General features: G+C 37.4%; 1 protein-coding gene across 2 annotated transcripts in view; it reads right to left on the bottom strand.

Annotated features, from left to right (window-relative positions):
• Positions 1-6,558: 6,558 nt before the first annotated feature.
• The window catches only part of INPP4B (inositol polyphosphate-4-phosphatase type II B), a 456,612-nt gene continuing 450,303 nt past the window's right edge, over positions 6,559-12,867 (bottom strand). Inside the window, exon 24 of one of the 2 annotated variants that reach the window (XM_061384112.1) lies at positions 6,559-12,474. In XM_061384112.1, the coding sequence (XP_061240096.1) occupies positions 12,342-12,474 (133 nt within the window). In that variant the 3' untranslated portion in view covers positions 6,559-12,341. The remainder of the gene's footprint in view (positions 12,475-12,867) is intronic. The other variant, XM_061384115.1, reaches the window with a different exon arrangement.

Genomic DNA, 12,867 nt, shown 5'->3' with positions numbered 1-12,867 from the left:
CTGGGTGCCTTTTGTTTATTCTCCTTGCCTGTTGATCTGCTCAAAGCTTTAGAAAAAATTTCAGAAGTAGTGAGAGGAAACATGCTTATCTTATTCCTGATCTCAGAGGGAAAGGATGCAGCCTTTTACTATCAAGTATTCACTGTAGATTTTGTATAGATGCTGTCTATCAGTTGAAGAGTTTTCCCTTGTACTGCTAGTTTTACGATAGTTTTGTTTTTTAAGAATGAATTTTGCATTCTGTCAAATAATATATGAGATGATCATATAACTTTTCTTCTCTAACTTTGTTAATATGATTAACAATATGATTAATAATTATACTGATTCATTTTCAAATATCAAACTAGGTTATTTCTGTGACAAATCCCACTTGTCTTGATTTCTAAAATTTTCTTTGGAAACTTTCCATCACTTTGAAAGATGCTGGTCTGCAGTTAATTTTGTCATGTTGTTGTCTGGTTTTGATATCAGGATAATGCTGGCCTCATGAAATGAATTAGGGAATACCCCTCCCTATTCCAGTTTCTGAAGAAAAATGTCACACTGGAGGTATGTGAATATCAGAAGAGGAAGGCCAACCTATGGATATCCCCACACTGATTGAAACACTGTATGAACTGTATGTGTATATGTATCATCAGTGTATGAATAACAATTTGTACAATGTGCAATGAGAGACCACAGATATTTTCCTAGAAGATATTGCTCACTGAAAAACACGAAACAAAAGTCAAAGGATGTTTAGCCCTCCATTTTCTTTCTCTTTAAGGGCAAATCAACTCAAGTCGGAGTACTTTTCTTTAGACATAAGTCAGGGACCCCTGAAATAAAAAATATTCCAGAGGCAATGCATTCACCTTCCTTTCAGGTGAATTCTCTCCTTGTTCATGAAGCTAACAAGCGAAAGGCATAGAATTATGCTATCTTCAGTTAACATGGGGGGAAATGGAAAATAACAACGAACTGATTCACTCAGGGTTAATGGCAAATCCAGACCTCATTAGACCTCTTGCCTCTCACTGTGGTGTTATGGTTGTTTCTTCACTTATATTTATTTCAGTGAAATTGCTTTTCATTTTTATCTTACTAGTGACTTTAGAATCGATCTCCAAGATAAAATGCAATTTTACAGTAAAGTAATTCTTATCAAAAGCAGGCTGCTTTTACTATAACCCAAACTTTTAAAGTTCCTGAAGGCTTTGTCTTAAGCTTTTTTCTTATTATACTTACTCCCCAGTTGAAATGGAGCTTTTCCTCTTGGGAATTGATCTTTCCCAGTGCCATATAAGGGCTGCTCAGGTGACGCAGATGGTAAAGAATCCACCTGCAATGCAGGAACATCATGTTCAATCCCTAGGTTGGGAAGATCTCTTGCAGAAGGAAATGGCACTACACTGCAGTATTCTCGCTTGGGAAATCCCACGGACAGAGGAGCATGGCAGGTTACAGTTCATGGGGTCTCAAAGACCCAGACACGACTTACAGACTAAACGATAACAACAAATGCCATAGAAAGGGATGGAGATGTGTCCATTTCACCTGCCACAGAGGTGGAGAGGGGCACAAAGGGTCCCTCAGAGCCTCCATCCAGGACACACTGATGGGAGAGAGTCCTTTCGGGGACTGATAGAATCGTTGAGAGAGAAAGGGTTTCTTTCTTCTTGTGAGACGTATGCTGAAAATACTGTACTGGCAGAGACTTTCTGGAAAGTCTAAGGCATAGGAAAGAATAGCAAAAAAAAAAAAAGAACCATGATGGGAGGGGGTAGAGAGAGTGAGAGAGAGCTTGAGATAATGCAAATCATCACTTAAAGATTTAAAGATCCTACAGCAGATGTGCCTATAACTCAACCCCTGTTCTTTTTCAGTTTGAGTCAAGAAATTGCTTTTTCGTTTAAGCTGGTGAAATTTTTTTGTCACTTTCAGCGACCAAGTGCTGACTACTATTCTGAGTGTTTCTATTCATTTACTCATGATGACAGCTCACACTGTTCTTCTAGTCCCACTGTAGGCTCTCCCTGGATCCACTTCCATGAATTCCATACTTGAGTCTCGGCTTGGATTGGAGGAGTTAGGCAGCTGAACTTACCATGTACAAAGCCAAACAACTGGCTTCCCCTCAAACCTACTCTTGTTCTCCTTTTTTTTTTTTTTTTCCATCTCAGTATGTTACCACCACTTCTCAGTGACTCAAGTCAGAAATTAAACTCCCCTTAATTACTTGGCCCCTATACTCCCCGCCACCGCCAGGCTATCAACAAGACCAGCCATTCTTACTTCCTAAATATTACAGGAGTTACTCTCTCTACTTTCAGTTTTTACTGTCTCATCCCAGTCCAACAACCATCACTCATTGTGTTGCAATATCCTGCCAGTGACCTCACACTTTCAGTTTTGATTTCCTATAATCCAGCCTCCATGAGCACCTGGAATCAGACTTTAAAAACATAAACTTAAGGCACTTTGATCTCCTGCTTGGAACCTTGTGATTTCTTCTAACTGCACATAAAACAGAACTTAAATCCTTTTCCCATAACTTTAATCTTGCATTCTCCATGCCCCATACTCCGTGGTTCTGGCACTGGTTTTACCACACTTTTTGTCTCTATCTTCCTTTGGTTGGATAATTCTCCTCCTAAGCTTGACCACCTTTTATAAATCACCTACACCATTATTCTCTGTCAAAATTCCCAGATCATTTACTTCATATCATACAGATCACTCATAATCACTTATTGTCATTGTTTGGCTTTATTTTTGTCTACCTTCATCACTAGCCTGGACTGTCCACTTCATGAATTTTAGACCCATGTCTCTTATCTACTCCTAAACACCTGGTATCCACCTTGTCTGCCAGCTACACAGACATTCAAAGTATCTTTTGGTTGGTTGTTTGAAGATTCTTTGATGTGGGCCTTTTTTAAAAAGTCTTGTATTGAATTTGTTATAATATTGCTTCTGTTTTATGTTTTGGGTTTTTGGCTATGAGGCATGTGGGATCTTAGATCCCTCACCAGAGATCAAATCTGCACTCGCTACATTGGAATGTGAAGTTCTAACCACTGGACTACTGGGGAAGTCCCTGCAAAGGATCTTTTGAATGAATGAAAGATGGAAAAAATTAATATACAAATGAATGAATGGATGGCACAGGGTATGTTACAGAAGAATTTGAATGGTGGAGACTAATTCCATTTAGAGTTATATGAGAAAATTGCTTTAGAATAAGAGACATAGGAAATTCCACTTTGAGCAATAGCTTTGGAAATGGTGAGAAGAAAGGAAATAGCCTCAGAGAAAACTTGGGAGAAAATCTGGGTGTCTGAGTGTGTGTGTGTGTGTGTGTGTGTGTGTGTGTGTGTATGTGTGTGTGAAAGACACACAAACTCCTAGTGTATATATGTATGGAGGATAAACTGCAGGAGATAGATAGAAAATAAGCCTTGGAAGAGAAGATAAAGATATTCCAAATTGTGGATTTCACTGAATATCAAACTTCATTTAGTTTGAACAGAACTATGGTCATGAAGGTGCATGAAGAATGCATGTCAAGAAAATAGCTGTGGCCATGAAAGGGGGAAGCAGAAGATTTGAGAGATATGGCGGTAACATGGACAGACCTTAGTGACAAATGGAATATTATATGTCAACAGAGATAGGAGACTTAAAGCTGACTCAAGCTTGTCAACCTTTGTGACAAGGATACAGATTCTGTTAGCAGAGACAGGAATCCAGGGAGTGCTCTGTGTAAACTGGGAAGATGGCAATGATATTAAATATATCATAAACCATATACATACAGAGATAGGCAGCAGCTACCTGGAAAAGGTGGTGCTGAATTCCACCTGAAAAATCAAAGACAAATAAGTTAATGAGCAACAACTGCTACAAACAAAAATGTATTGAATAAGTTCCATAGGCTGAGGGCATCAACCAGAGTTCAGTGCTTGAAATGGAATCCTGTCATCTTTAACAGAAAATAATACACTATATGCAATATGGGGAATTTGACATTTATATTATCATTGGAAAGGTTAGAGGAACTTCATGTCAGAAGAGGATTCTCATCAGGTTCCTGACATCAAGCCCCTTTGACCCAGCCTTCAGGAACCACACCAGCCCGTAGGTTAGGAAAATGCTATTGCTATGGCGGTCACCATGCTGAAGTTACAGTCATTGCCATTGGCAAGCTGCAGAATTGACAACAGACGTGGGAGTCCAGCTGCACTAACTCTCCACTTGGATGTGTCTGGGTGCCCACTTAGGTTCACAAGAGGTCAACACTTGCCATCTCTTGTCGTCTTCCTTCCACTTTCCTGATATGGCATTGGTAGGTGTCATTGGCAGAACCTGTAGGATGCCCTGAAGTCTCATGGGATGGGAGCTGAGGAAATGTAGTTTTTAGTCTTCTGGCCCTTATGTTCCAGCAAGTGGGATTTCAGGGGCCTAAACCACAGTGGAAATGGAGGCTGAGGGCCAGCAGAGAAGACCCAGCACAGCGAGCATGGGGCATAGGGCTAAACATACGTGTTCTCACTCACTTTTCATTGAGAAATACTGTGTTAAGTCATACTGTTGAGACAGGTCTGGGATCTGGGACCCTTTGCTGCAGTGGTGCAATGCTTGGAGCTGGACACAACTCTCCACAAACAACAAACTACAAAGAAATTGTATGGGACTAAAAATAACTGTGCATGCACAGTTAGGACAAATTTTGGACAAAGATACAAAGATTCCAAAATACCCTACTACCATTTTCAAGAGTCTGGAGCAAAAGCAGGGTACCGCGCATACCCACTGCACTCAACACCACCAGAGGGGTGGGCAAAACACCTAAGCCACCCCTCCAGCCAGCCCCCTGGACACACCCCTATCCTCACACGATATGAGAAACAAGCTCAACTCCTCTGAGGAACAAGCAAGCAGAACATGTTTGCTCCAGCTCCTCCTTGTTGCAGTGAGGGCCCCAATAAAGCCTTGCCTGAATTTGTCTGGCCTTTGATCAATATATTGATTAAGGAGGCCAAGAACCCTGGTCAATTAACATTATAACCCTCATTTTACAGATAAGGATCTGAAGGCAGGGAAACATTAAGTAACTTGACATATGTCTGCATTTAACAAAGTAGGGGAATCAGATTTGCATCCAGGCATTCGGACTCAAAAGCCCACATTCCTTAGTCCTGTCCTAGAATTTTCTCCTTAGATTGAGGACCTCAAAGGAGCACATTTTGAATGAGAAAAGAACAATACTGAGTGCAGACCTTTGGGCAATCCTTCAATGTAGGAACCAAGCAGAGGAAACAGATCACTTAAATTCAAAGGTGCATTATCACCAAGAATGTGGTGGCTTATGATCTGTTTGAAAACTGAGAAATTATCACTCTAGGCAAGAAGCAGATCACCAGCCTCACTGCTATTGTTTAATTCTGAAATGAAGGGCTATAGCAATAAACTTATGGCTTAGGAGAGAAAGGAGCCTTTGGTAGCTCAGTGTCATATTCTTGGTATTCTATCCCAGTGTGCTTTCCTCTCTCATTTTAACTTCTCAGTTAAAATTTATTTAAAAATCTGTTCTTGGGTCACCCTTACTCATCAGGACCGTTGAGAGAACAGAGAACTCAGTTTTTGTTGTTATAGGGAGCCACAGAAGCATGACCATGTGGCTACTTTGGATTTTATGGTTGCTGGCTGAACACGCTCCAACTATATCCATCTACCCTCCCAACTTCCCTCTCGATAGCTCTGGAACATATTTTCTGAGTCCCTTGTACTCTGACTTCATGTGTGTATGTCATTTACAACACTCAAGGAACTTTTGCATGGGTGTTAGAGACAGAAGAGTATTCTTACTTCACTTATGTTACCCTACCGGTTTTATGGCAGGTAGCATTTTGCTATAATTTGCTATGAATTGTTTCACCGTGGAGCTACGTCTAGTATTGTTCCTGATCAGATGTAGAAAGACACATTAGTATGAACATGTACTGATGATAATGACATTAGAGTTTCTTGCTACAGGATCAGATATGCTCTTGAATTCTCCGGATGGTAAAACTCCTTTCTTTCTTTACATGTAGTCAACACGTAAAGTTGTTTAACTTTTTTTTTTTTTGCTATAACATGGAATTAAAATTCTTTGGGATTTACCTTCTACTATCAACTGCTATAATGAATTATAATTGATAAGATCCAAAGAGCCAATAAGGAAAAGTTATCTTATGTGCTCAAAAGACTAATATAATCAGGATTGCAAAGATCAGTGATTTGCCCAAAGATGAAGCATCTGGTTCTTGCATCTTTTAAAATTATAGTTGATTTTAGTCCCATAGAACAGCAACCCTGAAGGATGCATTCTGCTATTAATAGTTACTAACCTAGTATCAATGTAAAATTTGCACTGCAATTACACTTCATCAGAAAATTAGTCTATTTTCTTTGAAATACTATTTAGGCTATGCTTCTGCTATTTCAATAAAGTTTTAGAGATTTCTACATTGACAAAAATGAAAAAAAATGTATAATTTGATATTTGAAATGAAAAAGACAGAAACATAAAAAATAAAAATCACATTTATTAAAAAAATATACACACAATGTACAATGAATATGGTTTACATAGAATAATAAAACAAAGTGATATTTCTTCAAATGACAATATAAAGTGATCTAACCTATTTGTGCCTCATTTCCTAGGACTACACATTATTGGTTGACCTGGAATATATATTTAACATTAAAAGAAAACAAATGCAGATGTTTCAGCTAAGTACCACAAGAATCTGAAAATCACATATTAGGTTAAATAAAATAATAAAATATCCACAAGAGGGTATGTGTACAAAGGATTGCACATGTGAAGTGAAATGGGAGTGTCTATACAGTTACAGAAATGTGGCATCTGCCTTTTAAAATTTGAAAGCTCTCTGACATGAATAGTGATATAAAAGCATCATAAGAGCTACTAATATGTAGATAACATAGCAATCTTGCTAATATTTGAGTCAATACTGCCTGCCAGTCAATAAAACTGCACCAAGTCATCAGTAAAGATGTACTGTTGAGTTGTGCCCTTGTATGACCTTAGAGTATTCTGATAATTTAGGAAGACTGTGAATGTTTCATACCATGAGTATGAAAGTGCAACATCTTAAAGACTAAAAGATAAGTGGCTTCGTGGTAAGGAATCCACTGCAATGCTGGAGTTGCATGAGACATCCCTAGGTCAGGAATATCCCCTGGAGGAGGAAATGGCAACCCACTCAAGTATTCTTACCTGAGAAATCCCATGGACAGAGAAACCTGGTGGGCTACAGCCACGGGATTGCAGAGAGTTGGGCATGACCAAGCCACTGAGCACAGCATGAAAGGTAAGCAACATATGGTTTATCAGGCAACAACACTTGTAGTAGGTCTTCTCTCCTTTAATGTTCAGTCTCTCTGGGTACTATACTGAACTGTGAGTCATGTTTTCCTTTTTAAATTTAAAATTCTGACTATTCATGCAATCTATAAAAGTTCATGCTCAGGAGAGCCGATGGCACGTATGTATTTTAAGTTAATACTACCTTGCAATGTTTTCCTACATCCTTGATACTAATACTCAGATATGATTTGTTTCTTTGACATCAGAAATGCTTTAGATTTCCTCTTACCTGCTTAGAAATAAAACTAAGAGTGTTTAATCTGCACTATAACTCAGAAAGAAAAAACCCAAATTTCTATACCTTAACTTTATACCTAATTGGCCTGCCATATTTTATCTAAAACATTAACTGCATTTTTCTATTCTTGAAGTTTTTGCTAGAGATAACATCTGTTTGGAAAGTTGTAACTTAAATTTCTTCCAAAGAAACAAAAGATCTAATACATTGGTAGTTTCTTTATAAAGTCACGAAACATAAATATGGAGGGGAAAAAAGCAAAACTCTTGCAGATTGCAGCTGGGCTAAATGAATGTGGATTCTGTGAATTTACCTAAAATTGTCAATCTACTATACAACTCTCAGCAAATTATTCTCTTCAGTAGCACATAATCTGTAAAGCCTCTAGCTATTAGAGATGCCTTGTGTTCAATATATTTGCTTTACTCTGCAACTGCTGATCACAGTTTTTCTCAGACCAGTTTCTTAAACCTGTGATGAAAGTTGATTTATTTCTCAAAAGATTATAAAAGGTGGCCTGTATGTTGAACTAAACCACTGATAGACCATCCTGTTTGGAAATCAAACACCTAAACATTTGTGTGATTTTGCATGCTGCCAGAGTTTAATTTATTTAATCTAACAGTTTGGTTTCCAGTTGAACTATATTTATTAGAATCTGGGCCTGATAGTATGTTACTGCTTTTCCAGCTTTTAGCAAATGCTAAAACTATAAACTTAAAAACTGATATTGAAGTGCATTTTTAGTGATTTTCTAATTAGGCTAACATTTCCCTGAATTTTGCCTGAAGTTGTTATTGCTTACACAAAAGCTGCCTTGCTGAGATTTCCCTTGCAGAACATCATAGAGAGATAATTTTTATCTATTTATTTTTAAAAATTTCACTTTTTGGCCACATAGCGGGGCATTAGTTCCTTGACCAGGGATCCAATCTGTGCTCTGCGAATTGGAAGCATTGAGTCCAGTGGAGTGGAGCAACTGGGCCACCAGGGGAGTCCCCAAGAAATACATTTTTAAATGAATTGTTAGGACTGTTTTAAATATGAATAAACATAAACAGCAAATATTACTTATAGTCTAACAGGAGTCTTTAAAGAGGGCATAAATCAAGACAAAACTGTAGCCATCTGAAGGTGACTGCACTTGGTATCATTTTAATAATTTAATACTGCTTCCAATTATTGATTATTTTCTGGAGAAAAAGTGATGGTGGCATCCAGTTTTGTGCTGGTCAATGCTTAACAAGTGGTTTTCCAGGAATTCAAAGTATGGGTTGGTAGCATTTGGCAGTTTCTGGGGTGTAACACCCAGCATGGTCAATTTCAAGCTACCTATGTGATGTTACTGCATGCAGAGTCAGGAAGTGAGGCCCAGTTAGTACATTATAAATATCATGTTTCCACTGGACAGATACAATTGGCATAAATAACCTCAGCAGCAGGTATAAATAGTATAATACAGTAAAATATTTAGGCTTCATTAAGCTTTGATGATCATTTTTAGTAAGATTTATTCAATTGTGTTCTGTAATTTAATATTTAATGATGGTTGTGTTTTGAAAAGTGGCTTACAGAATTTAATGGTCAAGTATTGTGAGTCAGGACCAGCCAGTTTCTAGCACACCGTTATTATTCTCCTCTCAGCACCTAGCAGACTTTCCATAAGAGGGGCTTCGGTTTGCTTGGGAAGAAAAGCATGAATCTTCTCTCCCACTGTCTTATTCTAGGCAAAATACCATACTTAGTTGAGAGAAAAAAGGGAAGTATCTCCCACCCAGATGCTTACTTTTAAGACCTCACATCCTCAGAACAAGAGGTCATAGTCTTGTAAAGACTGGAGCTTAATTACCTGGCGTCCTGCTCTCACTGGGCAGCTGGTCATTTCAGTACAAGCTGTCAGCAGGATCAGATAGCTGCTCTGACTCATGGGAGTACTGGATTGACCAAACTATTTACATCAAAGGATTGTTTGGGCAGGGTGTTGATAAAACCCAAGGTAATAATAACAAGAAAGAAACAACCGCACAAGCAATAAATGCAAGGGTACATCTAAAATACACGTCTGCTTCAATAAAATATTTCTAACTTTTACGTTCAGCGGTTCTGCAGAACATTTTTCAGGCTCTGGATCTTTGGTCACTGGGTCAAACATACATAGGATTGCACTTTCCCTTGCTTTTAAGTACGTTTTCTGTAGGACTCTGTAAATAGCTAATCCTGAAGTGTTATCTACTTTTGATGACATCAGAGGGCAAATGTGTTTTTGAGCAAAAAAAATTATCTTGTTTGGAAATGTTTTCTTGGTTCAGTGTCTGGCTCAACGTGATCTCTTAAAACAGAATGACTGGTGCATCTTTTAGATGAAAATGGAAGCAGAAGAGCATGACTGAGCCCGTGTTTGTGCAAAAGAGCTTTTAAAACTTTTAGTATAACATTTTCTCTTTGATTTAGAAAGGTTTAGTAATTTAAGAAATAATGAAGTAGTTTTCCAAGGATACTTGAAATATCTCTCAGGAAAGGGGTGACATTATTGTCGCTACAAAAAAACATTTGCTTGATGAAATCTACTTTTAGAATATGAACAAATATAGGCTTCCAATAGGGGAATGCAGAAAACTGTTAATAATAAATGAGAAAATACATTACCTCCATTTGTATTACAGTAAGTTCTACTCTTTGAGAACTTCTATAATAGTACTTCATAAAAAAGAAAAAAAAAAAACTTTGAAATGTCTTCCACAAATAGAAAACCCTACTGTTGGTTTTCTGGTTAATAAATATTCTTTCCATATTTGAATCAAGAGGTTTCATTTTAAAAAATACAAAAAAACCCCACTATTGTTCATAAGAATATTTAGAAGATGATAAATCACTTAAAGTAACTTGGAACTCAAGACTGCCATCTGATATACTGAATGTGGCTTCACAGTTACTCAAGGGAATCACTGTCATACCAACTGCTTTACCTTAAACCAATGGGATAATGAAAATAACCACAAATCCTACCATTTTTAAATGAAACTGAACAATTCAAAGATTATATTTACTCATTGAAATTGAGAATGAGGTATAAAGGAGAACAATATAACCTGTCCATGAATATATCCACAGCACACAGCATCTTTTCATGAAAAAGGCTGTAAATATTTTGACAACTGCCTCAAGTATAATGCCCACAAGTCCTTAACTAAAATAACAGATTGACAATTCTAGCATTAAAAGCCTCAGAGGGTTATTTAAAATTGCAGCAATTTGAAAAGCCCAACATGAGCCTAGAGATCTGTTTGGAATCTTCATTTCAATAGGTATCTAGATTGAGGAGCTATCATATCAGCTAGGAAAGCTACAGATGATTCGTTGAATGTGGTCATTGCTAAGAGGTGTCTAAGGAACAGGTCTTTGGCATTTCCAAGGGAGACTGATGCTCTGGATCGCATGCTCCTCTGATGAGAAAGGAAAGCATATAAATTCTTAAATTAGGGAGAAAATAAATGTCATTTGTTTAGAACTTTGTACTTTAAGTTTCAATTACAGCAATACATGCCAAGGCCTATTTAACTAGTATCCTTCCCAAATTTTCATGTATATATTTAGGGTGGCAATTTACAGATCAGATAAGCTACAAGGTAAGAAGGGATTGTAACCAGGGTTCTAAAATCATCCAGCTGAGTAAGTGGGGGCATATCTTCCTTGTACTTTAGCCATTTATAATATTTATAATGTTATACATGAGGATCTCTAGGGCAATGTCTGATTTGTAGTTTTAGGAAACTTATGGTGTTATTTTACCAAGTAAGGGCAAATTTGAAATTCAGTTTAGGAGAAATAATTGTTTTGGTTTATCATTAATTATGGTAGCATAAGTTTTAAAAGGTTCATTCACATATACTAATCTATGCCCGGCAATGCATAGTTACATCGATTGATTGATACATATTAAGATAAATGCTAGAAAACACCTCAAAGATATTTTACAGTCTTTCATGAACTTGACTACATGAAGTTTAGGCTGATGGGGCAAATCAATCCAAGTCAGAGTTTTGAAAAGATACCATGTTTTCAAAAAGTATTTTTATTGCTTTATTAACACTGTCCATCAACATTTTTAGGAGGACCAGTCACACCTTCTCAGGATGACAAAGTCTTTACAAACACATAGGAACTGCTTCTGTAGTCAGGTTCACAAGTTAACACTCCCTAATTTCCATTCACTAGAAAAATATTTTTAAAGCCCACAAATGGGCTCTCAGCTTGTATATGAGAAAAGATGGGAAATATCTCAAAGCCTCTCTCCTTGACACTCTCCTATCATCGCTTTGGAGTGGAGAATGCCACTCTCTGAATCACCTCCAGAGCCCCTGAGGCAACTTAGGTTTTCTCAGAATGTCTTTCATTAAAAATCCCGTGAATGAAATGTACACTTTTTGAACTGATCTCAACCAGCAAGAATCAATACATAGAAGCTTGGAACTAGAAACACAATATGATTTAAGATTTGTTTAATGGATTTCTTTCAGAGTCATATGCTGATAACTAACTCAAGAAATCCTTAGATTTGGGTGAACATTCCTGATCACCCCCCTCCACAAATTCATGACAATGAAAACAGAAAAACGGTGGAGATTTTCCAACGGAAGCGTATTTGTGTTCCTGTTTATTTACATGTTGGTAAACTTAGGTGTCAGCTTTTCCATAAGTCCCCTCTGGAGGTCTGTAGTACTTGGGGAAAGCCATCAGCTGTAGCATGTTGAAAGCATACTTCCTGCATTTGATATTCTTCAGTACATTTTCTATGCGGCATCCTTCTCTGGTGAAAGGGAAAAAGCACAACTTCATGAAACACAGAATAAATAAATATGCTTTATTTGTTCAATGCAGAGTTGCAGCAACAGTCCGAGAAAAATAACAAAGATTCAACTCTACATTTTTTTTTTTCACAAATGATGATACATCTTACAAAATTAAATCCTAGGCCAGGCCCAATACCATTATTGCCCTCGGAAAAAAGATGAGTAGAGTCCCTTTGCTCTTAACATATATTTAAGGTTTAATAAACTCTTTAAATATAATTTGATCCACAATACAGCTTCATTTTCATTTCATAAATATATCTGCCTTTTTATAACTTTTCCACAAATGAATTTCTCAGTCTCTTTAAAACACATGAACATCTACATGTAGCCCTAAGGATGTAGGTTCT

The sequence above is a fragment of the Bos javanicus genome, chromosome 17, assembly GCF_032452875.1.
Source record: "Bos javanicus breed banteng chromosome 17, ARS-OSU_banteng_1.0, whole genome shotgun sequence".
Classification (NCBI taxonomy): domain Eukaryota; kingdom Metazoa; phylum Chordata; class Mammalia; order Artiodactyla; family Bovidae; genus Bos; species Bos javanicus.
This window is presented reverse-complemented; position numbering and strand designations above follow the sequence as displayed.